The following is a 27373-nucleotide window of genomic DNA, read 5'->3' as shown; positions in this document are numbered from 1 at the left end:
CGCTCACGCGAGCACGTGAAACATGTAACAAGTCAAGCGGCACGACAGAAGCGAAGCGGCAGAAAACAATCGAAATAATGCTCGGCGAAGATCACACAACCGAAATGCGGCCGGCCTGCTCTCGCAAGGCTCACAGTCCAATATGGCGGCATAACATGTGCTGACGTTAGACGTCGCCCGTGTCGGGCAATGGCGCTACTCAAACGTTGGTTTGTGAAAAGGTCTATAGCCACCGCCGTGGCACTACGCTTTTCTTCTCACGCTTTCGCCATACCTCCCCCCTCCGCTTTCCGCCTCATGCTTCCGGTGCACCCTCCGGCTGCGCCTTCCTCCTCGCTCTCGCCGTTTTTTTTTTCATCCCCCGCTGCGCTCCGCGTTCGCTTTCATCCGCTGCGCTCGTTCGCTCAGTTACGAGAACGACGCCGACGCTCGCCGCAGGAACGGGGCGCCTAAAAGGTACGGCCACGCTAGCGGCAAAAAACGCGCGCGTCATGCCGCGGGCGGCAAGTTGCCGCGCGGCAGATCTCCCGCGCTCTCCGAACGCGCGAGCAACACCGCGAGCGCTCGTTGTTTAATGCGAGAGACGACGATCGTCGATTGAAAACCCGGCGCGGACCGGCGGTGGTCCGGTTGTGATGACTCCGTGACGTCACCCTCGTCGCTCTTGACTGGTTCATCTCGCGGCACGCGGCATTTGCAGCAGAAATGGGTCTCGAAGCCATTTCGCGCGGCACGCCGCAAAACCCCCGATTCCTGCCGCGTTTGCCGCGCGCGGCATGACGCGTTGCCGTGCGTTTTTGACGCGTGTTCTTGCCGCTAGCGTGGCCGTATCCTAAGAGCTGCGCTCTAATAGGTGATATTAATAATGCTTTGAGCTCCGACAACAGTGGGCGCGTCACTTGTGCGCAGACGCACGGCGTCTGCTAGCGCCCGCATTAAGATAGGTCGGGCTGGGCGATAGTCCTTGCCGGAGCTTTCAGGCCAAAACGGAGCAATGGCCCTTGACGTCCAGCGGCGAGTAGTCAGCGGACCCCACTGTGCTGCCACGAATCGACAAGAACACGCTAATGGACTTTTGCGCTCCTACAGATCCAACCGGACGGCAGCTGCAAAAGGCGTATAGCATCGCAACTAAAGCTTGCGCCGAGCCTTCTGTTGCCACGCGCACTTCGGATCTAAGGTAAGTGGTCGAAATGGTTGATTGCCGAGCAGATGTCAGTGTCAAACTTCTAAAACAAGTTTGCATTGCAAAACAATGTTCAGTGCTATTTAGCTCGGCGATTGCAAACGCGCGTCGGATATACATCCCGCGTGACGCTAATGCTGTTCGTCGAAACAACATAGTGTCTTTTTTTTTTTTTTTTTGTACGATGCTGTGCCGTTTGCCTCCGTTGATCAAAGCCACAGGCATCTCTGTAGCCTTTGTTTGACCTGTTTTCGAGCGACGCAAAAGGCATGCAAAGGGTATGCGATCTCATATATGACATGTCCGGTGCGCCGTTACATCAATAACTAAAAAAAAAGAAAGAAAAACGGAAGACAAGCTGCTTACGTGCATTCTTAACTGTGCACAATGAGAGCCCGAGTAAGTACTACTTCATTCATTGCACATGTACTCCTTGCTTATACTGTATGGTGAACATTATATCGCGTCGATTTAATTAACTATATTGCAGCGATTACTCCATGTAAACATTTCTGTCACACGTACATTTTATTATTTCCCATTTATAACCTGCGCGTTTAGCGCTGAAAGTTTTTGTTTCCTTGTATTTGCGTGCGAGCGACGAGCGCGTCTCGAAAAATACGCTGTCGCACTTTGCACTGCGGAAGCTTGCATGGGCGGGCCTGTTGGTGCTAAGGTGCCTCAATGCGCACCTCTTCCACCGGAGCAGCGGGAGAGGAGGACATCGATGAACCCTAGTTGGTGCCTCTACGCCGAGCCATGTGCCAGCACTGGCGACAGGCTGTGGAAATGGAAGAACGCAGCTGATGCAGTCAACTCCTGCATTGTAAGCTTGTCTATCAGCGTTTCCCATATCCACGCCGGCACTCTACACCTACGATTCATCTTGCAAAATTAGAGACCAGGGCGTACCAGAGCAATGTTAATCCATCGTCCCGAACATCTGAGATGGAACAATGCAAGGAATGCTGTTTATCCGTGGCCCGTGGGAAGCACAAGTCAATATTTTTGCGTAAGGTCGCATGTTTAATACGGTTATCCCGATATTCTAAGAAAGGATGGCCGCCCGATGCAGTTTTCCGGAGACGCGGCATACGCTACTTTGAAACAAAGCAATGTGAAATGCGTTAGAGAATCTTCAAGCTCCTGCTCATTATATGTCAGCGACGTAGCCTCATGCACGTTCATACGCACGAACCATTACGCCATGTGCTTTGCCTTCGTCGGTGAGCAACACCGACAAGCAAACGCTGTTCGCGCTCTTTCGCGTGTACGTGTCAGTCTGCCAAAAATACGCGTATCGAAAATGTGTCAGTGGTTTTTGGTTAAGTCTAGTTGTCTAGTTTATGTTGCAGGGAAGACAACCCAAATGTCCAGAAAAGCCAGAACTGAGGCTAAACGGCGTTTTTACGCGCACCGATTACAGCTCCGGACCAGAACGAAATACCAATCTCGTTGACAAAATCAGTTTAGCGTCCGTATTCTTTATTCGCTTAAGTAATCAAGGCATTCGGTTAAAAGCACTCTTACCTTGTTCCGGCCATTGTCACGGCTCTCTCGTTGCGTGCACAGCGGCATGCAGGAGTGGCTAGCGGATAAGTGGATGAATGGATGGTAAGAACTTTATTGAATTGTCCTGCAGTTTTGACGACCCGGGCTCAGGTCTCCCACGACGGGACGTCGAGATCTTGTCTCGGCGCCGCTTCGCGGGCCTGCTGGACAGCCCATAGTTGGTCGCCGAGGTCGGAGCTGCGCAGAGCGGCGGCCCGCCTCAGCGATAGGGTCTCGGAGTTTAATTTTTGTGTTGGGCGTTACACTCCCATAGCATGTGTTTAGTGTAGCTGTTTCCTGTTTGCATATCTTGCATGTGTCTTCTTTGTGTACTTCGGGGAATATCCCTTCCCGAACCCGTTTCACCTCAAGCGGATAAGTGACTTTTTTTAATCAACGAGGAAAGTCGTACATTGGGAAGGGCCAGCAACAGAGGCTGTCCGTGTATAGCAACGGTCCGTGAACTTGGTCACACATATTCATTCTATTCCTTAATTGCCAGTCACTATTTTTTCAGCGAACTACTGCACGTCTTCAATCCACCGCTCCACATTTCGCAGCATGAATGGAAAACAGTGCGTGATCGAAAACCCAGTTGCATTTCCGACAGCTGATGGCACTGAAACACGGCAGAAGCGGTGATGATTTCGTATTCGTGCGCTTTCGCTGAGGCAACGTATGACGCGCCGGCGATAGCGCCATCTCGTTTCTCGAGAACAAATTGTTCCGCGAAAAGGGTCAGTATATATATATATATATATATATATATATATGCGACCTCAAAAAGGCAGAAAAATAATCCTTGCACAGCACGTAGCGTAGTCTACCGCGGTTGCTACGGGGTGCCGCGACGAGCCCTTTCGGCGCCGCGACATTCAACGTTTGGTCGGGGCTTTGCTCTCTTCTCTTCTCCGCTATGTAGCTTGCAGCGCACTAGCGGAGACAAAAGTGAGTGAAAGCCGGGTATCGGTGCGATAACTGTACTTATAGTTGAATGATTAGAAAACTTCTTGCGGCATGATATTCGTGAGACGACGTCCTTTAATAGTAAGGTCATTCTATTATTAGTTAAAGAGTTTCAGGGGTCCTTTATGTATGTTCATCTTGACGCATCTCGACGGGACGATGGTGCCTACATCCGTACACCTTTTCCTACAGTTGGCTGTAGCGTTAGGACGGGCGCTGTGCGTCCGTGGTGGCAAAAACAACTATCAGGCTCAAGGTGCCCCGACATACGCGATTATCGTCCAAGGCAACGATCCCCGTTATCCACAAGATGAGAAAAAATGAAACATGGGATGGCGGACGTAAGCCAAAATGCGTTTTATTGAAAGCCAAGAACATGCACGTGAGATTACATAAACAGTGTGGTAAATCCCCTATCGCTCAAGCGTGAACTGCACGCGGCGTTTCACAAGGCCATGAAAAGCCGCCAGACTGCACTTCTGTGCCTTAAAAGCGCTGAACTAGCGTCGCCACGTGCACCAGAGCTCGCCGTGCTGCACATAATGAGCGCCAGACGCGGGAAACCCACGGCGCGCACGGTGCCCGTTCGCCTTAATTTTTACATACACGACGCACCAGGAACAAAAAAAAAAAATTGCGCGAAGGGTCAAGCGCGTAACAGCCCTAAGCGCAGGTCAGTGCTGAAAACCTAAACCACCACAACGACAGAACATGATCGCCCCACCCCGGCGAGAAAAGAATGATGAGGTGCACGTAGTAGGGTGACGTCTAACATACTGCACTGCTTCGAGACGGCGCTTCGCATTCCTAATGCGACACAAACGTAAGACGCTGCGAGGCTCCAAGAGACAGCGCCAACCATGTCCATGAATACCGACATCAAAGAGTGGCAAACACTAAATCAATAATTGAGTTCGTATCGATGAGTCAAACGCCAATAGTGAGACGTCGTCGAGCCACGGCGCGACAAGCGATGAGAAGAGGTACACGTGACGCTGTCCCACAGCATTGTCCCCGGAGGCAGTGACAACCGGCCTACAAGCGAATATATCGGGGCGAGCGGTCCGTTCTTTCCGCATCAGAAGAAAGCACATTAGACCGAATGCGGCAGGAGAGTCGGCCACGAGATATACTGGGGAACGCGATTCTGCGAAGCGGCGGCCCGTGTGCAAAACAAGACTTTCTGTACGATGTGTGCTACGGGGTTACAGAGAGCGAAGATGTGCGGCACGCCGGCGGGGACTTCACTCTTCTTCGTCCGAATGCGGCGGAGGCGCAGACGGGTCAGCCATGAAGTTGTCCAGGACCCCTTGCATGCTGCGGCGCATGCGCAGCTCCGGATCGTCGCCTCCAGCCCCCTCCTCGGTCGTGGTTGTCACCAGCTGCTCTCTGCCGTCGGGACCCACGGTGCGCGTGGTGCGCGTCGTGATGACGCTGCGAAAAGCAGAGCGCGCAGCGCGTCATATATGCCCATCGACTGTAAAATATGCATCCAATCCCTCATTAGCACACGTCGCGCAAAATAGCCGATCCCGGCCATTACTGTGGCGCGGCTGGTGCAAACCCGTCAGGAGGGCAGAAAAGAATGCATTTAAAAAAGTCGCAGTTTCGCCCGAAAGGCGAAGCATCAATTGTAATAGCAAATTAGTAGAGAGCTATACAGAGTAAGGATAGTAGTTTTATTGGCTGCTTAAACTTGGACACATTCGCTTACTAACTAAATTAACAAGCATGGTGTCAGCCCGCACAAGCAAACATGAATAGATCACACTCGATAACCGCAGGCAATCACTGTCAAAACGCTGGCGTGAGCAAGCGTGGCGGCAGCCAGCCAAGGTTCGTGCGGCTATCGCTTCAACGGAAACTGAGCGGCGAAAGCCCAGCGCATACAAAGGTAAGAGCAATGTGGAGATTGCTTTCAAGATATAGTGCGCGCGACAGCCCGCAGCCGCGCAACGTACAAGTACGCTCTTACTGGCAGAGTAGAAGCGGCACTCCCTCCCTCCCGCGCTGCCTTCCCAATTTCCTCCTTTCGCGCGCGAGATTGAATCGCCAGATCCCCTTGCGCCGGGTCGCTAAATGCGCAGTTAATTCCAGAGCACAACGGCGCCCCCCCCCTCCGTCGCTTCCATCCCCTCACGGCCTTTCTCGCGACGTAGACGTCGCATTTGCTCTGCCGTGCTATCGCTCTCCGTGAAAGCGCGTGTCCCTCACGCGCTTTCACTCGCACATACAGCATACGGCGCGCGACGACGTTATACGGAACCTCACGGCGACGGCGTCGACGGCAGAAAATCTGAAATCCGCTTGGAGTGTCCATATAATTGCGATCGCAATAAAAATAACCATTAACAAAAGCCGACTGTGAGCACGGTCTGACTTGCGAGACATGTTCCCAGTAAATATAACTTCCGTCGCACTACTGAAAAAATAACCAAAAATCAGAATAATGCAAATAACACATTGCATAAGACCAACCAGTCATGTTCAAGTTTATCTTAACTGTTCTGCGGGTTTGGTTAGTGAGGGGGGGGATGTCAAATATAACATTACTATTGAGCTGCCGTTCACGCAAGAATTATTTTTACTTGCCGGGTTCGCGATTCGATTCTGCTTCGACACTCTGATTTGAAGGCGTTGCATAAAATCTGACGGCGGCTCATCATCAAACTGCCCGCTGCGTCACAACCTACACGCACATGAAAGTGAACATCAAGCTTCTAGCGCGCCAGGCTAGGCGTGAGTACACAGTTGGCCCTACGTTTCTTGGCGTTAAGGGGTCCCGCGATGTTGATGCTGCACCACACTACAATTACCATAATTTTATTGCAAACAGCAGTTATGAGCTAGGAAACGAGCCGATCGTGTTCGTTCATGTATTTGTTCGGTTGTCACACTTTGGTTCAGGCAAGACACAATTTGACGTTTGGAAAAATAAATACGCACATCCAACGCACATGCTGGAATTCATGTGAAGCGGTTAGTATATGCTATACAGCTGACGGCGACGCGTACAATTGTGCATATTTTCATCATATGCAACAGTAGGTGTAGCCTATGATGTATAGCATATATATATATATATATATATATATATATTAACCACTTCACATGAATTCCAACATGTGCGTTGGATGTGCGTATTTTTTTTTAGGAGACCGAAAGTCCCCCCTCGCGTCATATTTGCGGTCACGTTATTTACGCGCAAATACGGTAATCATGTAACGTTTATGTCGACGCTAGTACTCGGCGCTCTCGCTAGAGGCGCAGCTGTGCTCTCTTTCTCTCTCGTTCCCGACGCGCGCTCTCTCTCTCTCGTCCGTAGCTAGGGGCGCTGCGGTGCACAAGGGCGTTCGTTCCCGACGCGCGCGCTCTCTCTCTCGTCCGTAGCTAGGGGCGCTGCGGTGCACAAGGGCGTTCGTTCCCGACGGACGCTCTCTTTCTCTCTCGTCCGTAGCTCTGGTTTACCCGAATGATCCCCCGGTGCTTCGCCCACTCATCATCATTCACGTCGTGGATATGCGTTGATTTTTTTGTACCGCTGGAGCTGCCGCCGCTTTCCATCAATCGTAGCACGTCCAACGGCGCTCGATTTCTGCAGGACACCAGCAGGACATTGCGCAGCAGTGGGCCCGGACATTGCAGCGAAATGCCAATGATAAAGAAGGCAATCAGCCTACTGTATGGCAACTCAGCGCGGTTTTGCATCCTTGTCAGGAAAACCAGCTCAGTAAATCATTCCGTGACTACGTCCCTCTGCTGAAATACGTAAGTGACGTAGTTCAGCATCTCGAAAGGATTAAACAATATCTCCTAGAACAGCATTTACGTGCTGGCCTACTTTGGCAGGACAAACCGCCCGCTAGCCCAAGCGAACGCAGTGCTAACGTTGCTGTGCATCCCGTACGGTCGCTGCGGGAGGACATTTTCCCAACTAAGGTACGTTCAAAGGCCTGGCAGGCCTAGGATGGACACAGAAATGCTTAAAATGCAAATGACAATGTACGCAACAAGAGCTTCTAGCACAGTATAGACCACTTATAACGTAACCGCTTATAGTGCAGGACCGGATATAATATGGTCTTTTCAGAGTCCCGTTAATTTTCCCATAGCACTCTATATAAGCGCGTATCGCTTATAGTGAAGTTGCAGGGGACGAAATACCGGTTACAGTGCGGCTGCCTGGGAATATCGAAGTCAGCTGAGACGGCGAACGCACCCCTCAAACGGGCACCGAAATTATTCGTGCACCTTAGCACGATGCATGATCGGTGCGAGTCGTGAAATATCGCGGCGCGCAAGCGCATAGCGAGCGAGGGCCACGAAACTGCCGAAACTGCCCACGCCGGCCGACGATAACGGCAGTAAACGAAACTTCAGGGAGCGGGCGGCGCCAGCACGGCGACGGAACGGGCGCACGCGGAGACCGTGGAAGGTGAAGGAGGAGGGCTGCAGGGAAGCGGATTTGGCCTCGGCAACTCCGCCGCTTCGGTGGCTCCCCTCGCCCTCCCTCTCAACTCCCTCATCTTCGACTGTCACCGTGCGCGCCTGCCGCCGTGCAGCCGCTCCCGCCGGCCCGGCGTCAGCTCCCTGAAGTTTCACTTTGTGCCGTTATCGAAAAGCGGGCGTTTGCCAGCATGGGCAGTTTCGTTGGCCGGACTGGGACAGCGCCGCTGCTTCCCTCTGCGCCGCAGCCGCACAGCCGCAGCGTGCAAGGTCAACACGTGACTAGAAAGTAGAAGAAGCATAAAGGAGAAGGGTTCACTGCCATTTTCTACGCGTGGCTACGGTAGCGGGGCTGAGACGTCGGTACGTACACGCAAGTTCCAGCGCAACGCAGAATCGGCGACCTTGCCATGTGAAAGAGGGTGAAATCTCCGCCGCATCTTTTTTTGGTTTGCGCGCGACATTAAGGGGGCTCTCCTAAGTTTTTACTCTACGGCGGTGCCGGAGCAATGGCGGTTGGAGGCGCCGCCGCGTGATTTGGCGCGCTGCCGAGAGCATTGTCGGTGCGTGGTATGTTCGAATTACCGGGCGTTTTTGCCCATTGGAATACACATAACTTTGACGGGACCGCAGCGTCAGTTTGAATAAAACGGAAGTTCGAATTAACGAGATTCGACTGTAAATTGAATGCAAACGTTCTAGCGGCATTCCTCGACTGTCGCATACACGTGGCGGCTCGGTGCACATGTTTTGCATATGTGCGGGCCTTAAAAATTGTTGTTTTGGTTATAGTGCGGATATTTGCGACTCTGGCGATTTACGTTATAAGCGGCCTACACTGTATAAGGAAAGCATCCCACGTGTGAAGCATGCACGTGTGCACTACTGTTTGTGCTTATTCCCCCCCCCCCTTTTGTTAAAACCACGTAAACAAGAGATTACCTTTGCACGTCTTTATTTGTTGTTTCTGCTTTTGTGGTTTCTTAAAGAAGTGCAAATGATGATCGTGAACGAGGATTTGTATAGATATACCGGGTGTATCAGCGAACACTCAAACGTTTTTAAAAATTGCCTGTGGCAGATAGCACAATTCTAGTCCATGAGCTGGTCTACTCAACGAGGTGAGTATTACTTGCATGATAAATCAAAATGTACAATCGGCTAATTAAGAAATCACTAAGTTTTAACTAATCAACTTACGGCACGTATTGCAATTTCTTCGCAGAAACACCCACTATGTTACTGTGAGTGATTTCGATTGTTTCAATAAAACGTTTGTGTCCGAAAGGAGGTCACTGCCTGTGCTTGTCGCTTGTGACGTTACCAGGATAATCCCGTACTTTGGGCTGCTGACAACAAAAACCCCGATTTCTCTCAAGTTTTCTTTTTTTGCGATAACTATTTAAGGACACTCCAGGTGAATTTTCGCCTTTGCCGTAATGTTCCGTATAAAGTCCAAGTGCGATAAGATCATATCGCGCACTGCGCGCCGTATGCTGTGGGGGTGAGGGTGAGACGAAAAGGTTGATCGATTGATGCGTGCCATCTTCCCGCACACCCAATGTTGGAGGTCATGTGATCAGGCGCGCACGCGCTATAGGAAGGGGGGAAGGGGAAGTTGAGCGTGTGTCTCCTTCTCTAGCCTGACCATGGCTGTGCATAGCGGTCCACGCGGCTAAGTGCCTACGCGCCGTATCTTGGAGGTAATCTGTGGCGGGTGCACATGCTAAGGACGAGCCGAGATGGCCGGTGGCATCATGCGCGCTGTGTTCCGGCGCACCTATATAGTCTTGGAAGTTGTGCAATTTCAACTTTCCAAGACGTGGTGAAACGAGAGGCAGCATGAGGTGTTCGCTTTTCCAATGGAACGAATGGCTAGAATACTATCACAGGCAACAATTTTATATTTCCGTGTTGAAAGCAATGCTGTTGAAGCCAACGAAATCATAAGGGAAGTCAATAAGGTCGCCTGCCTGTGTGTAATGAGTCTTTCACTTCACGTTAGATATACAGACATGAGCGAAAACGAGCGCGGAATGCTGCCACTGTGATCGGGAGAGACATGCAATCTTTATATTAATTATTTTTACACGTTGAAGCTAGTTTTCGTTCTCTCCTTTTTTGATCGATCACACTAACGCAAGACGTCATAAAATTACACTTGCATAGCTAAAACCATGAAAGAACGTCTCGTCCGTCCTGACGGTATCATAAAAAAAATAATTTCCACAGGTGCACAAGGGTGCCTCACCGAGTAGCAGTGACTGGTCGTGAAGAGTCATCCAAAGCTGACTCTGCTTCCATCAAATGGTCCCCGCCTTAAAGAAAAATAATGGTCAGGTCATAGTTGTTTATTACAGTATCGGTTGGGCAATAGAATAATATGTTGTACAAAAACCACAAATAATAGGCCAATGTCACTGTCATAGCAGGCTACAGCAATCACACACATTTAAGAAAAAGGTGCACTAAATGGGAAGAAACTCGTAAAGCAGTCAAGTTCAAAGTGCCTATTTCTAATTAAACTAATCATGATTAGTTGAAACTTTGAGGGCAATATGTATGAAACATGCAGATTAGGCTTATGTGCCAATATTTAAAACAAAGCAAGTCAGACCGTTATCTGCCGATCACCAATCTTTGGTGCCCCTTTTTCTCTTTGAAAGCACATGTATGCCAACGTAACAAAACGAGTAAAATATACATAAAAAATATAAAACAGACAACGAAAGACAATCTATCTGGGAAGGAGCTCAAACAATAAGCCAAGAAGCCCACACACACACTTCATCAACACCAGTGCAGTTCCTGCCAGCCTACTCAAAAGGACAAGAGGTCAAAGGAAGGTGGAGGGGTCACAAACTCAAGGTCATTGGACAGGGGACGTCTTGTCTCCATCTACCTGACAAGCGTTGAAGCCCAGGACAAGCAGACGAGGGCGCTGCTGCGGGGGGGTCGGGCACTAAGGGCGGCGGGCTGGCTAGTGATGAGCAGGCACCGACGCCGGAGTCAGAGGTCGGCGTGTTCTCTGCTGACGATTGCTGGCAGCCAGCCAGGTTACGCATGTACTCCCGCATTTGCAGCTGCGCGTCCGGGCCCGTAAACGTGACAGTCTTCACTATGGGCCGCACCAGCACGTGCTGCGTCACTCGGACCGCGTTACCGGCTGCATCAAAACCTTCACATTCGTCCTTTTCTGATGACGGTTCTATGGAAGAGAACGAAGCGACAAACTCGCGGCTTCGCTGCTCAGCGTCTGGACCTGCGAACGTCTGTGTGTGCAGCCGCGGCTCTGATGTCACATGCCGTTTCACAGTCCGTGTAACAATCAAGTTTCCTTTTTCATCAATCATTTGGCGCTCCTCGACTTGCTCTTCATCTGTCGGTGAAGCGGCTGAACGTAGCAGGCACTCCCGAAAGTGCTCCTCGATGTCGTCGGTTGATCTGTCTCCTACGGCCAGCGTTCGCTTATTTTGACGAGGATCTACAGTGACATAATCCAAGTGTTCCTCTGTGAAGTCTCCTTCTGTTGGCGGACCAACCTCAAGAGACAATGACTTGCCCAAATTGGCTAAATGTAACGCTTCATGGTCTAATGTGTCCGTGCTGGAAACCATGGTTGATTCTTCTGCAGAATTGAGGCTAGACATCATTGAATCAGTGTCGCATTGGTACGTCGCGTGAGTATTAGCAGAGCTACTGGGCTCCAAAGAGTCTGTGCTTGAGACAAGCGCATCATTTCGCGGATGTTCTTGTGGTCGAGCCAGCGACTCTGCATCCGAAATAAAAGCTTTTGTCGGGTCTTGGTCGACCCATGTGAGCGTGTCAATACGTTCTACGACAACTGGAACAACAAGTGGCGAAGATGCAGGCCGGGACAATGTTGGAGATAGTTCTGTTGTGCGAATCTGGCTTGAGAATTGGTGCCAATTACGAGAAGTATCATCTTCGGTTCGAACCGAGTCCCATTCGATGTCCCGGGTTTCATACAGGGAATCCTGCAGTTCATTACAATCGTCTTGCAGGGAGTCAGCATCAGCAGATGGCTCTCTCAGTTGCAACGAATCCTTATCTTTACTTAAAACTTCTTGAAGCGAATCATAGCGTTCAGAGTCGTGAAATGAATCGTGTAACGAGTCCAAGTCAGCGCACTCTTTCTGCGTCCAACCAGGAGTGTCCGGACCAAAATTAGATTCAGAATCATCAATTTCCCTGTCTCGTAGAGAGTCGGCGTCAAATTGAGTTGCAGTGGACGCAGAGCTTTGTCTATCAACGCTGTCCACTGAGTGACCGCTTTCAGTGCGTGTAGTCAAAAAGTGCCTCTCTGTCCTGGACCAAGCAACTTCGTCTTGTGCCGTTCGAATTTCCTCTAATTGTGCATCGTCAGCCTTCCCGTCATATTGTTCTTCGTTAACACTACTGTCTGTAGCTACTTCTCGCAATAAAGTGATGCCGTTCTCATCACACACAGTAGCTTCATGCCCTGGGTCAGAGGCTTGGCTTTCGTGACCCTCGTCAATTTCATCAAGTTTTGGAACAGGTTCTCCGCGTAGCCGACTGTCGACACCTTCAGCTTCTACTATTTCCTTTTCGAGCCGTTCAAATTCAGTAAGCGAGTTTACGGACACACTATCTTGCTCACTGCCTGCACCGTTACGGATTTGATGCTGACGACCGCTGAACGAATCACTAGACCCCACGCTCGATGATTTTGTGCCTGATGCCATCTCAGCTTCAAGTCTCTCAAATTCCATTAAAGAGGAGGTGGAGGCATCGTCTTTTTCACTACCTTTTCCAAACGTCCTACGTCCACCAAGGGTATCGTAATCTGGCGTGGAGCCACGTTCATCTGATATAGGGCTAAGCCTCCTTTTACCACGCGTACGAGCACGCTCGTCGTCGTATGCTTCCTCCTCTACTTCTTGATGCGTATATAGATCACCGTATTCTGCTCTGACCTCTCCGATGTACTCATGCTCGTAGGATAAATCATATGGAAAGTCACGTTGGCCTCCATTTCCTTCCTGAAGTCGACTTGCTAACAGCTTGACATTTTCCACGTCCATTCCCTCCTCTGGAAGATAAGAGCTTTCATCCGATGTATTCGAAATACCAACGCCGTACTGGCGACTCTGATGCATCTGAAGAATATAGTCTTCACATTTGCTGGCGTACAGCTTGACGTCATCGGCAGTAGCCCTCCCAGGACTAGACGACGCACTTTCGGAATGGGGCTGGTCTTGGAATGAGTGACTTCCCGAGCCGGGCAAGAAGTTGTACCGATCGTCTTCAGGGCATCCCTCTTTAATTCCTGTTTTATCGTAACTCATCGACTCCTCGGCGTCAACATGTCGAAACGTGTCACCACTGTCATCATCCAAGTGCTTTTTTGATGTGTTACCTTTGTCATCTTCGTCATGTATTTCGTCTACAGGTTCTGGTGTGGCTGGACGTTCAAAAGGTTCCTTTACAGCAATGTTTTTGACTTCATAACTCACACTGCAGTCAAGATATTTGGTCATTTTATCACAGTATTCATTGTAGGAGCTGGCAGATCTACCCTGTAGCAATGCTTCATCTACCGCGCTTTCTACTTCTTCAGACGACAAATCACCCTGGAACGTTTCTGCATAGAAACCTTCCTCTCTTAGTTCCGTGCTATCTTCCTGTTCATCAAGCTCATGGCTAGAAGACACTTCACCATGTGATGGTTCGAATATGGCGACAGCACCCTGAGCCTCTGCTTGACTTTCAGGTGCATTATGCTCTAGAACAGGTCTCAGAGTTCGAGCAGTGAGGTCGTCATACTCCGGCACGTATTCCACTTCCACAGGGCCGTTTACTTCCTGAAACGGGGGAGTGGTACGATCATCGCCAGTGTTGCGGTCAGCTTCTACGTCTTCAGCCGCCACAGCCTCATCAAAGGGCAATGAAACGGAGTTCTGAATTGTTGACTGTCGATGATGCCGTTCTGTCTCGCAAGAAAGGCGCTGCGCCTCCATCGCATCTACCATGGTCTCTACGCTAGTCTGCCACGTGTGCTCGCTCTGCGTGGCCGAGCTTTCCGACACCGAGAGTTGTTCTTCTTCGTGACTGCTCACCATGTAGTCATCGTTATGACGAATCCGACGCTGCCCGTCAAGCAGTGCCGATGAACCTGCTCCATTGAAAATTTCCGTCTTTGAGGTACTTCTACCGGAGTCGCCTTGAGCAGTGGACGAGCTGGCAGACGGATATCCAGTGCAACTATGTCCTGGCTCTGTTGATACCGCACTTTGAAATGGGCTGAACGCACCTTCAGATGACGATGGTCGAGCGCCGGCAGGCCCGTGCAGCGTTGGAGCTACCTCTTTCGCCATTGGCTGCCAGCTCGGCAAGAACGGATGTTCCACTCCACCGCGAATTACCGATTCAGGTATTTCTCCGTCATATGGCTCCCGAAGAACAGATTTTGATCGTTCCGACTCAATATCAGAATCGAGTTCTTCATGCGCAGAGGCAACAATAGTTTCGCTAGCTTCGGAAACCTCCATGCTTCCTAAGTGTCCAGAGCTCTCGGAGTCGACGGAATAAGCAGAGCCACGCGAACTCCCACTCAAAGACGAACGCGCCGTTGCGAAGGATGTGTCGTGAGATGATGCTGCTGCGGTAGCGTAAGATCCAGACACTTCGCCGTCTTGCGATGTGGCACACGTCTCGTACTCTGAGGCTTGCCCACTTAGTATGTTCACATCAAACTCGGATGACGTTGGTCGACTAGCGCCAGGTGTTTTACCAGAATCCGACGTCATTTCAAATGAATAATAGTGGCTGTGGTCGGTTTCAGACCCAGAATGACCAGTGTCCATGTCCCTAGATGACCTTTTTTCACTCTTCTTCTCAGTTCTCTTGGATTTGGATCTTAGCACGACAGGAGAGGCGGTGTCTAGTTTTCCACTGCTTGATCCATCGTCTCCATCTTTCTTCTTCGGTGGTGAGTCCAACTCTGGAGAAAGTGTTCCAGCAGCGTGCGTAGCCATTTCATTTCCATCATCGTATGAAAGCCCACTTCTGCTAGACTCGGCGAGAGCTTCCTCTTCTATCACAAACATGGTGTCTTCAGGTTCCTCGGCGATCTTGTCATCGGATTCCTGAGCGCCTTTGTCTCCACTCTCGTGCGAGTGCTTGTCACTGCCACCACTTTTTTGAGAGTCACTACTTTCAAGAACAATGGCACCAATTCCAGAGGCTGAGCGACGATGTGATCCAGATGCCCTAGGACCATCACTGTCTGGAGATGAATTGCGGTCAGAAGAGGAGTCTTTTCTGTCTCCTCGACACGTTGCAGTGATGTGCGTTGGGGACTGCTCTCTTTCCACGAGATCCTCATCTGATATTTCAGAAGGAATATGCTCCAATTGAGGTCGCTTGCCACCTGTACGTAGTTCTGGTAGTTGCGGCTGAGTGGTCTCTTCATCGTCCTTGGCTGCATTGTCATCGTCCTTTACTACACTTTCTTTTTTAGCTGTCATATCAGAGGCTAAATCTGTATGTACTTCCTCCTGGTCTGCAACAGGTGCTTCCCAAGCGACCTGCTCACCGTGTACTTCAACGCTCTGCACAGCTCGTGGAGAAGCCGGAGGAGTGGGTGGTATCGGTCGGCCCCGAATCTTTGACATTACGTGGTCAGCCCATTCTTCTTCATCTTCGTCACTGTCCCCACGACGTGATTCGGGTGTTCGGGCGGTCATGTCCGATACTGTGAGGAGACCAACACCGAGAAGCCCCTCTGACAATTCCTTTTTCTCTGGGGCACTTTCTTTGGGTGAATGATCAAATGCTTCATTGAAGATAGTGGGCTTAATCTGTAGCTCCATTTGTTCGTTGCGCTCTTCAGCCATCAGCGACTGCGGACGAAGGCAGACTTCCTGTCCCACATGGTGCAAGCTCTGCTCCACTTTTATAAGTGCAGCTTTCGCAGTTTCCTCGGTTGGCGCTTCACGAACAACTTCATATGGACTCCGGCTGCCCGTTGGGCTCGACGCTTCTTCCACCGGGGACGACGTGGCATCAATAACATCTTCACCGGCAAAAGCGACGTTCTCAAAAGCCATGGCGGTTCCTCCTTGGCTTGGCGGACACGGCGACCCTACTTCTGATGACGACTCCACCGACGACTCGGAGTACCGGATTGGCTTCTCTTTGGCTGGCTGCACCTCGGTCGGCGACACACCGACGTGCACTTGCATGTCTGGTGTCAAGTACTCCGGATACTCCTGCGCAGGTGATATGTCTTGCGTGGGGCAGTAGGCAGTCTCTTCAGGTGGAGAAGCCTCGAGAAGTGGTGAGCGCTCCCGACCCCCCGCGCTGCGCCCTGCCGACGCCGCCGGGTCGGCAGCCGCCGATGGCGCATGGGACAGCTCGGCCACTGCTGCGTCGCGGCGCTCTAGAAACACGCCATGGAATGAAAATGGTTAGTGAACGCCCAGCACGCCACGCTGTCGGTGTCCTTGTCGTTCGCCAGCATGCAGTCAGCGAACGCAGCGGCTGCCGGCAGCCTATAAGCGCAGCTCGACAAAAGTGTGAAACAAGCGCAGTGCACAAGTGCGTCAGTGCCATTCTAACAGTTCTTAGCAGCAACGGCCACAAACAACGAAAGCGGGGTGCAAAAAGTCTTGCTCAGGGCACTCGCTGTATCTCTTTACAGTGCTTCATGGTACTCGCATAGTATCAGCAGTAATGATTTAAAACGAAAGCTATGTACACCTTGTCACTCATCGCACATATGCTAAAATTTACCGAGTATATGCTGCTTAAAAGTGAAGCTGTAACTAGCGCAGCATTTGAACGTTTCCAAATGCCAATGAATCTTACCCTACCAATAATTTGCTGCTAGCACAGCTGTGTGGCTAATTCCGTAAAGTAAGATATCTACAACTTAACTGAAGATGATCTGTTTTAATACATTTTTTGAATCTTGTAATAATGGGTCAAGGCTAGAAAACAGCAATTTTACATACCTAGAGACTACCCACACTTCCCACAAAAAGCTACTTTTTGCACCCATCTTCCTTGTACTGTAGTACATATGAAAACTAACCTTGAGAGCAATCATAAACAAAACTTGTTCATAACTACTTTTCCACCACCGCGGATCCACCACACAAAAATATGTGTGAATATTTATGACGGTCCAGAAATGCACATAAATTTAAGCAATCTGACGTTATGAAAGCACCTAGTGACAAGTTTTGTACAAGGAACAGATGGGCTTTTCTGATGAACACCACACTACACACTTGAATGAAATGACGTTTGCCTGAAGCAGGTAAACATGCAGGGCTCAAATTGTATAGTGACCATTTCATACAATCTGGCACTCATTAAATACCATATTCACTCTATTCTAAAGTGCCCTCAATTGTAACAAGCATCTAAAAAAAATAACTTTCTTGATGGTAACACACAACCTTTTGAGTTGCATACAGATATCTGAAGGAGAGCCCTACACATTCAAATCTAAGGTACACATAAGCTTTAGTGAATTTCTCTGTATGTGTACATAAGGATAAGCAGAATTAAGTACTACTATACAAAGACTTCACATGCTTAACTAGCAATTTCAATCTTTAAGTGGAAAGTTCAAAGCCTGTACCTGTTGTAGATAAACTGTAACACTATTTTTGTACGTACAATACCGCAAACATTATTGAGTCATTTCCACTATGAGCAACCTATATAGCGAATTGAACTGCGCACCAAATTGAGATGCCAATACTGCAAAACTATAACCTCTAGCTGACCCTAGCTGACAAAGAACCCTAGCTGGCAATGCAACAAAATCATGAAATGCAAATAATTACACAGGAAGATGAAAGACCTCAGATGATGATGTACCAGAGATGGTCTGATAATGCACAGTCGCAGAAATGATATGCTCGCACAAGGAAGTTTTCTTGTAGAAAGAGAACTTCAAAAACTGAGACAGGCACCAGATTCACAAGACTGTTAAGATTTACGTCCAGTTCTTCGCGACCAGCACTAATGTGCTGGTTAGCCTGTAGCCACAAACACAATATTCATGGCACAGCTTTATCGTATTTCATAAGCAACTTCTCTTTCCTCAGCAGCCAACGAACTAAGGTGTTTACATGCCTCAAAGCTTCATGAGGGTTATCTTCGAGAGTGTCCTTTTCAGGCTTCCAAGGCAAAGAAACTTCATATAGTCTTTCCACTTTTACAATAGAAGACTTGAACTCATAAAATATGGTTCATTTCAGGGGTGGATTTCAGTCGCCACTAATGCCCATGTTTTCCAAGTCCCAAAAATGACTTGAGACGTCTTGACCATCACTTCTGCTACGAGGCATACAACTATGTAGCACGCACAGTGACTATAGCCAAAAGGTCAATTGCCAAGCCACGGGTAAGCTACAAATTCAACTTAGGTACACAGAGCTTTGTGAATCTGTCCTCCGTTATACATTTTAAACACCACTGTTGGAAATACTGGATAAGCAACTAATTTCTAACTAGCACTTGCCTTTTTAATCAGATGTTTTTTTCGTTTTTTTTTTCAATCAAAATGTAGGTAAAATGTTTTTGCTACAATAAAAAATCACTATCTTCTTATGGTAGCAGTACCCTACATTAAGGCTTCCAGAGTCTTAATGTCGAGTAACACTCTACATGAAGGCTAAACTCCACTACAATACTCGTGTCACAGAGTATATAGTGTGAACAGAGAGAAACACTAGAATTTGGCGTAACAACCCAATACCAAACATATCATATTAAGTTAAAAACTTGTAGCCAATGCTTCAGCATGCAAGAGTTATTCAATATTTAAAAAATAATATGGACAAGCTATGAGGATACACACATTAAAGAAGTCTGTAGCATCAGCACCCAGTTCTTGTTCTCAAAAAATTGAAAAAAGGAACAAAGCAGGGATGACAGTTATCACACATGCAAGGGAAGCAGCATCATTATCACTGCCTATAAATGCAAAGCATTTTCTGGTGCACTATGCTAATAAAGTAATACTGGAGACAAATTATAGTGAGCAAAATGGCAGAGGCATTTACTTTCAAGCATATGACAGAGCTGGATAGAGTAATGCGTTCTTTGTGAAAAATGACATTTACTTGTCTTATTAATTTTATTCACAAAAAAAAATTTACAAAATACTTTTCAGCAAGAGATCACGCCTAGAAAGCTATCTGGCTGTTCTTAAACTTTGTGCCTAATAACTTGAGCTGAAAGACTTTATGCATGCAAGCACAACCTTGTGACCTGCATAATGTATCATGTAATGCAGTGTACTATCACACTTCAGTATGAGTTAAACCAAAAATGTTTGGCAAAGCGGTCACGTGTTGTACATAATACTGAGTGCGATAGTACATGGTGTATACTTCAGGTACTGAAAGTGTGGTCACTGCAGTGTATCATGCTCATTATTGTCATCGTGCAGGTCCCGATATTAATGGATGTATGAAGTAGATGTAGTATGCACAGAAGCTAGCATACAGAATGTGACTTGCAATGAACTTGTGTCGAACTTGCTTCTGAAGTTTACAAAGTCTCTAGCGGCCATGTTCAGCCATGCAAGATGAGCTGGCAAGGCAGACAAAAGTGATGCAAAAATGTTGTCTATCTTATATAAGCAGCCTTTGTACTAGCTGCTTTTTAATGCTTTATAACTGCTGCCATGCCGAGTGATGGTTCCTTCTCTCTTTTTGAGCATGTGCAGTAGTGTTCACCTCATTTTTCTTTTGAGTATAATCTGGCCTTGAAAGTGAAGTTTGAAGACATAATATATCTTTGATCTGCAGAACATGAAATACTTGTGCATGTCCTGAGGGCTGTGCCAAAGAAGGCCAGAGAGTCCAATCAAGTTTGGAGTTCTGATATGTCAACTAAAAAAACATGTACAAGTTTCCTCTACTCTTGATTCCTCCCATATATCTGCAGGAGATGTTGGCGATTACCTAATGCTTGAAACATTCCCAAAATTAAACCGCTAAATAAGTTGTCGCCAGTACACTTGTGCCCTCCCACAACCATGCACATAGTTGTGCTAGAAACTACGCTAATTTGTAGGGGTGTTCAAACAGTGAAATTTCTTAATTGAATAAAATATAAACATTCAAGTAAAACGACTTCCGAGTATTGAATCGAAAATTGAATATATTTATTTCTAAACACATTGAAATATAAAGATTGTGTGGAGTTCTCTTGGAAAAAAAAAAGAGCATTATTGAAAATATTTACATTGTTTATTTAGAATGCATGTAGTGCTTTTCACAAATGAACGTCCGGTCAACTGAGGACCTCATTAATGAGAAAAAAAAAAAGCTGTTGTAAGTTATCTAGAACACCATGACTGTAGAACATCTTTCTGTGACAGACTTTCTTTGATAGTGTACAGTTCTCTCATTTTAATTTCCTGTACATCTTGAAATCTTTGAAACTTACTTTGAAATCCATGACATTGAAATATTTTGAAATCAATGTGTCTTAAGGTTTGTTAAATGTTTGTTTATCTAGAAAATACCTGCATGGTGATTAAATGGCCCCACGTCTAATTTCCTGTTATGATTTTCTTCAGCAATATCTTATCAACACTTCTATTTGGATGCAGATCCCTATTGAGTTGAACATGCTGGTCCTCGGCTCTTCACTCAAACTAGGCACAAATTTTGTGCTGACAAAAACTATCTTTAGTTTCCACATTTCATAGATCAATCCCATATTCATTCCCACTTGATAACAAACTTCTCAAACGGTGAAGTGATGAGCTCCAAGAATCACAGCAAAAACCTTTTGAACGCAGCTTTTGCCCATGTTTGCAAACACCTTCAGGATTGTAATAGTCTCCCTTCCTCTGATACTTTTAAACTTCAGTCGACTTCCGTTAATTCGGCCTTGATGGGACCGACGAAACTGATCGAATTATCTGGTGGGTCGAATTAAAACGATGCAGAAAAATCCCCCATAACACACCTTTGATTCATTTGCCAGTACTTGCCCGATTCTAACACACCCCCGAATTAAACGCGCACCCGCTTTTTATGTGTCCAAAGTAGAAAAGTAATCTAGAAATTACACAAAGCTCCTAAACAAAGTAGAAATCTAATGTGCACCCGATTTTTTTAGCAAGAAAAATGCATAAGAGTCTCATATGTGTTGCACAATGGCAGCCGGTTTCCTAAAATCAGCTTTGCCGCATGGTTTTTAAATTGTGTTATGTGATAAAGCATACAAACGCCCGAAGGTGTTTTGGTTTTGTAATTTTTGGCCACATTTTCTTGAAAGAAAAAAGGCGCACGTAAGGATTGGGTAAATACCGTAATCAGACAATATGAGCTACGGTTATTGCTTGAAAATTTTCCTAGATCACGCTAAAAATAAGCATTTTCGATGGGAGATGACGTGTGTTCAACGCATTCACTGTCCCGAAGCTCCGTCAAGCCAGACGCTGCCACTAAAGGGGTCACTACTTAGTCACCATAGGGGTCAGGCACATGCGTGCAGACTGGTCAAGTTTGAGTTACCTGAAAAAAGCCAATTTTAGGGTCGTAATAACAAAAGTATGGGCCCATAGGGCATGAGTGCCTGCCGGAACATTCGGTTGAGATCGAATTAACCAAAAAATCTAATTAACCAGAGTCGAATTAATGGAAGTTTACGAATTAACGAAAGTACAAGTAATGTTTTTTTTCTGTTCATGCAATTATCTCTGTATGCACAACATAGGTGTCTTTGTAAATTGTAAAGTATTTCTCAAAATTTTCACAAAACTCAACGCAGACACCTTGTTGACCCAATCGTTTCATTCTCACTTCCTCCAAAATCCAAAGAATGCTCAATATATACGTGCTTAGCTTTACAGTTGTACTTAGTGACTAATGGACGAACATAAAGCTAATGGATTAATGTAAAATGAATGAATGTAATTGTCTGGCTTATCTGTATAAGTTGCCTTTGAGTTGAACAGCAATGTATTTGTCAGTACATTCTTAGGTTGTCACTAACCACAGTGATTAAATCGGTTTGTTAACCATGTTAAACAAGTGTTGCAAGGTATCTATTGAAGAAAATAAATTGGATGATTCCAACCATTACAAGAGGCGAAATCAGAAAACACCACTGCCATTTTATACAAGTAGTACTAGTACCTAAATCAGATTTGGAAGTGCACCAGAATATATCATTGCTGACATGACACTGAAGCAGTGCATCTAGTACAAGGAAAATGAGACAAAAAGTTAACAGAAATATCTATCACTCACACTGTACTTTTCATCACAATGCTGCCTTCACATTATTTTTTCACACCACCAACCAAAACAAACAGCTCATCACACTACAACAAACACAGTACAATACAGGACGCTGTTTCTTACTTCAGCATCATGCGCACAGTTCATCAGGCTTTGTGTCAAACCTTTCTAAAGCAGAGCATCATGCAAGCTGAAAAATCATATGAACATAAAAGAAATTTACCAAAAAATATTTTTTTAGTGGAATACAAGATGCAAAGATTCATTCTGTAAACAAGGAGAAAATAAAATATTTGTGGTGGGAGACAGAATAGACCCTTTCTCGTGTTAGCCCGTCCCGTGGCAAGTATTTTGTTTCGCACATCATAATAGATGTTCATATCTAAATGACTTAAAAGTCATACAGAATGTATATTATCAATTTGTCTGTTAACCGCAAGCCAAATTACAGCAGGCTGTGATACAAGAAAAGTGTCTATTCTAGTGCCGGTCATGCAGCTGTGAGCCTGCAAACTGCAAGTTAAATAAAAATAAAATGTTCTGGCCAAGCACCAATGATGATGAGGTGACTGAGCAAGTCCGGCGAATCCTCCAACCAAAAGACATGTAACCAAGAACAGGCGTTCCCAAGATGCACAGCGTGCAGGCGACTGCAGAGGAATAAAAGAAAGGAGGCGACCAAAGTACCTGGCTCCAGTGGCGGCACCCTGGCTGACACAGCTTCATCCCCAGAGGTGCGCAACTGGTCTGCATCTGGGCACAGCTCGTAATCAAGCTCGGAGAGCGGAGCTGGTGCACCACTTGCCTGACTGCCAATTTCCACTTCAGTTGACAATTGCGGTTGGAGGTCTCCGCTGTTGTCCTGTGACGAAGGCACGGATTTCTCCTCTTGCGAACCAGCCTCAGGTGAGGGGACGTCATCTTCTATGTCCGGCGCTTCATCTTCAGTTCGCACTTCGGCGAGCTCCACATCGCTCTGTGAAAACCCGTCTAGTAATTGCATCATGACTTCCCGACTGCATTTTTCAATTTGTGCCTGATCATCCAAGGACTCCGCTGTTGGTGAGCCACGTCTTCTCCGCTCTTGGTCCTCATCAACTTCATCAGCAAATAAAGGATCTCCGAGGCTAGTGACGGAGTACTGAACTCGATCTTCAACACGACTTTCCTTCAATACTTCATACATTTCTTTGACACCAAAAAGGCTCTCTTTGATATCTTTCTCTATGGCTGATGGGGGGCCTGCTTGTGACAAGGTCTCGCTGACTTCTGACCTTTCAGGGGGGCTCCCAACAGCATATGCAGGTCCACTATCATGTATATCTTCCTTCAGGCTGGCTTCAGGGGCGACTTCATTAAGTGACTCCACAAAAGTGCTGGCTATATGCACAACACTGTCCACAATGCGGCTAGCCTCTTCAATTTCTGTTTGCCTGTCTGACTTAAGGGGCACACAAGGTGCTGATCCCACCGTTCTTTCATCCAAAACAAAGCCAACATGCTTTTCCACATTCATAATAGTGTCAGTGGACACAGCAGGACCTCTATGTGCAGTTATATCATGATCCTGAAATATCTGAGGAAAATGTATCACCTGGCTAACTGTACTAGGGTCTGAGGTTAAAAATTCTGCTATCTTTTCAGCTTGCAGGTCACCACTTGAGAAACTGCCTCCATCTTCAGCTTCATCTTCTAATGATGATGAACCACCACGTAAAAATGGTATTGCTAACTCAACCTCTTTATATCTAGAAAGTTCCTTCTGTTGCTCCTCATCTGAAGAATATGGCATGTCACTTCCACCTTCATCATGCCCTGTGCTTGATTTAAGGTGCAGTTCATCCTGATGCAAATCCTTACTGTCAACAGCCTTGACAAGCATATCAGTGGTTATTCCTGAAGTTTGTTTTGGAAATTCTGTATCTCTCCTGTCACTGTCACCAATTGACAAAGGCAGGTTGTCCACTTTGCAAGCAGTCTGCAAAGTTTCATTTGGCAGAGTTTCATCTTTTGTGGCAGCAGTGTGACTAGAGGCTTGCTGATCTAATTCACTGCTTTTTGCAGGACTGCTCACAATATCCTCAACAATCAAGGACTGCTCACCTTCATTTCTTGTTGTGATGTCCAAACTATGCTCTTCGCAAGGCTGTTTTGGTGACACTATCTCTAGGTGAGGACTTGACTCGGCACTAAGAAGTGAGCTGTCAAGACACTTCTCTTTTTCCACTCCAATAGCTGCTTCAGAGACAACTGTCAAGCCCTCCTCATAATCAGGCTCTTCTGAGGCAGTTTCATCCTCAACACTGTTAACAGCTTCGTCCTCTTTCTTGTCCTTCCCAGACACGCATTCAGAGGCAAATTCTGAACCATGAACAGGAGGTTTATAGCCTGCAACAGCAGGTCTCCATTCTGACACCTCACAAACTGGAAAGGCCTCATGGTCTTCCAAAACAGTAATAAATTCTTTAACATCTCTATCATAGCTGTCATCATCACTTTCTCTCAACCTGCTTTTCTGGTGAGCACTTAGAGCAACTAAGTGTTCAGACTTTTCTTCACCTCTTCTTTCTTCTTCCACAAATTGACTGCTAGCGCAAATTTCTAGCTCCTTAGTCTTGAGATGGACAGAGGTCGAGTCCAATGAGATGCTGGTTTCTCTGGCCGTATCTGCTACAAAATGTTCTGGAGTTTCCTCATGAAGCATACTCTCATTTTGTCCGGGAATATAGTCATGTGGTAACAAGCCATGTGATATGCCCAAAATGTGTGCATCTTGTTCACTGTCCTCCTCCGACTTTGTGCCCACAAACTCTTGACTCGACCCATCAAATGCTGCAAGTACTTCTTTTGGAAGATCTCGTGTGACACTGCCCTTACTGTCCACTGGAGCAAGACTTTCCCCAAATGCTGATGAGAGCTTGTGCTGTATGTCAGCATATTCTGTTTTCATCATGGTTTTTTCCTTTGCAGATGGCTGCGACATTTCAACTTGATCTGCCAATTCAGCACACATTTCAAAGAGATTTGACTCCTCAGAAACATGTGATATGTCTAGCATTTCAATCTGCTTCCCAGAGATGATGTCGCCAGCAGGCAGAACTGCGATGGGTGCTGCAGCTACAACTGCACCAGTTTGTCCCATGTCTTTCCCCCTAGTCTCTTCCATAGCCCTTGTAAAACCTTGTTCTAGAGGTAAATCACTCACTGTCGGTGAATCTAAAGCTGTCAGCTCAGTGGGTGAAGAGCTTAATGTCTCAAAAATTGCACTTTGAGTGCTTGCTTCAATGCCCTTTTGCAAAATTCCTGATCCGGCCACAATGCCCATTTGAAGACCTGAAGCAAGCATGTGTGACTGCGAACTAAGCAAAGAAGTTTTGTGTTCTGTCAAAGGTTGCCTTCCTGACACAGCGAGATCTTTGTTAGTCTGGTTAGGAGGACTAGCCTTTGAAAAAGTTAAATCTGTAGTAGCTTCATGCACTAGGCACACAGAATTATCGCTTAAAGCAGCAGCTTGAGAAGGCTTACCAGTTTGGCTACCTTCTTGTTGAGGTGCTAACAAGGAATCTTTGTAAGCATCACGCAGAGGCGATGGTTTCTCTCCAGGTAGGTCACAGCTAGATATGAGCGTTTCACTAACACATTCTTCAGAGGCTGGCATTCGCACTCTCATTCGAGAGAACTGCTGATCTCCTATGTCTACAGGTGACTGCACAGTACGCACATCAAAAGCTTCCTTATCAGCATCACTTGTGTGCACAAGCAACCGCGTGTCACTCTTTCCATCAGTACCCTGTAGGCCTTCTAACACTTCTGAAGATTGCTGCTGCAATGAATCAACCATTTCTGGCATATCTTGAAGCTTTTGCTCTCTACTTTGACGTCTTGGATCCATTAAGTCAAGATGGGGCAGGCTGGCACCTGGCAATGAGCCTGCTTGAGCCCCATTTTGAAACAGCCTTAACCGTTCAGCAAACACTATGTTTTCTTCAACAATTTCTCCCTGTGAAGTAAGGCTCTCTGAGCGTGGTCGTGGCTTGACAGTCACGACTGGTCGTGTCAGTGCTGTATCCAAAGATGGTGTGCTCCCCAATCTTGTACTAAGAGTTTCCTGCAGTGGTGACTGTTCAGATAGCTTCTCAAAAAACTCTTTCTTCTGGAAGAATGTGAGAGACTCTGCTTCATCATGCCTTGATGGTGCACTGGCTGCTGAGCCACCATGGCTGCCTTTAGATGAATGACTTATGCTGGTGGACATGGTGTCGCCCCTAGGTGCACCTGTCGTATTCGGGTGGAAGGGAAGAAGGGGGAGGAACAACTCAGCGGCATACTGCTATGCTAAAAAACTGCTGCTCCTCGTCTCCTTCTTGAAGATCACATGATGCTGATGAGCATGAGTAAATACAAAAAGAAAAAAAAAAACTGCTACTCACTCTTCAATACCGCTTTCTTTACGATAAAGACACAGCTAAGCCCTATGATATAACAAACTAAAGACAATGCATGGTGTGGTTGGTCGTTTCTCAAATAAGCAAGAAATAAGCAACAATTGCAGTTATGGAAAAGAAAAAGTATATGTTGTACATTCAAGAAGCTTCAGCAAATCAGAGAGGATAAGCTGTGCATCACACTCCTATCACAACTCACAAATCATACCTTACTTGTGCAGCCATGGGTGACATGAAAATCGCCAATGTTCAACCAATTGTAAATTGTGTTGGAAACGAAAACCACAAGAAAAATATTGCCCTCAGCAACGAGCTCAACTGCTGGTGCAGCACAAGTGCACACACTCATGCAGACCTTGTGAAAGCAAAGTAGACAAGCATAGGAGACACACAGCCTGGGAGTTTTCTTGCCTCTCTAAATCTAAGCTAATACCAATGCTGCTACATGAAACTTTGTTATAAAAGCAGTTATTCCTGAAAGCGGGTAGTCATTAGACTGCGTCAAAGTTTAT

The 27373-nt window shown here is 47.0% G+C and overlaps 1 protein-coding gene across 50 annotated transcripts in view; it reads right to left on the bottom strand.

Moving 5' to 3' along the window:
• Window positions 1-4045: 4045 nt before the first annotated feature.
• The window catches only part of LOC119435128 (ankyrin-3), a 402712-nt gene continuing 379384 nt past the window's right edge, over window positions 4046-27373 (bottom strand). For 46 of the 50 annotated variants that reach the window (XM_049672381.1, XM_049672376.1, XM_049672387.1 and 43 more), the window contains 3 exons: window positions 25942-26691; window positions 10401-10467; window positions 4046-5137 (listed from right to left, as the gene is read on the bottom strand). In XM_049672381.1, coding sequence (XP_049528338.1) covers window positions 4948-5137; window positions 10401-10467; window positions 25942-26691 — 1007 coding nt within the window. In that variant the 3' untranslated portion in view covers window positions 4046-4947. Of the gene's footprint in view, window positions 5138-10400; window positions 10468-25941; window positions 26692-27373 lie in introns of those variants that run through there. The other 4 variants (XM_049672456.1, XM_049672453.1, XM_049672441.1 and 1 more) reach the window with 3 other exon arrangements.

Source organism: Dermacentor silvarum, chromosome 1 (assembly GCF_013339745.2).
Source record: "Dermacentor silvarum isolate Dsil-2018 chromosome 1, BIME_Dsil_1.4, whole genome shotgun sequence".
Classification (NCBI taxonomy): domain Eukaryota; kingdom Metazoa; phylum Arthropoda; class Arachnida; order Ixodida; family Ixodidae; genus Dermacentor; species Dermacentor silvarum.
The sequence above is the reverse complement of the archived record's forward strand: the minus strand, read 5'-3'. Positions and strand labels throughout refer to the sequence as shown.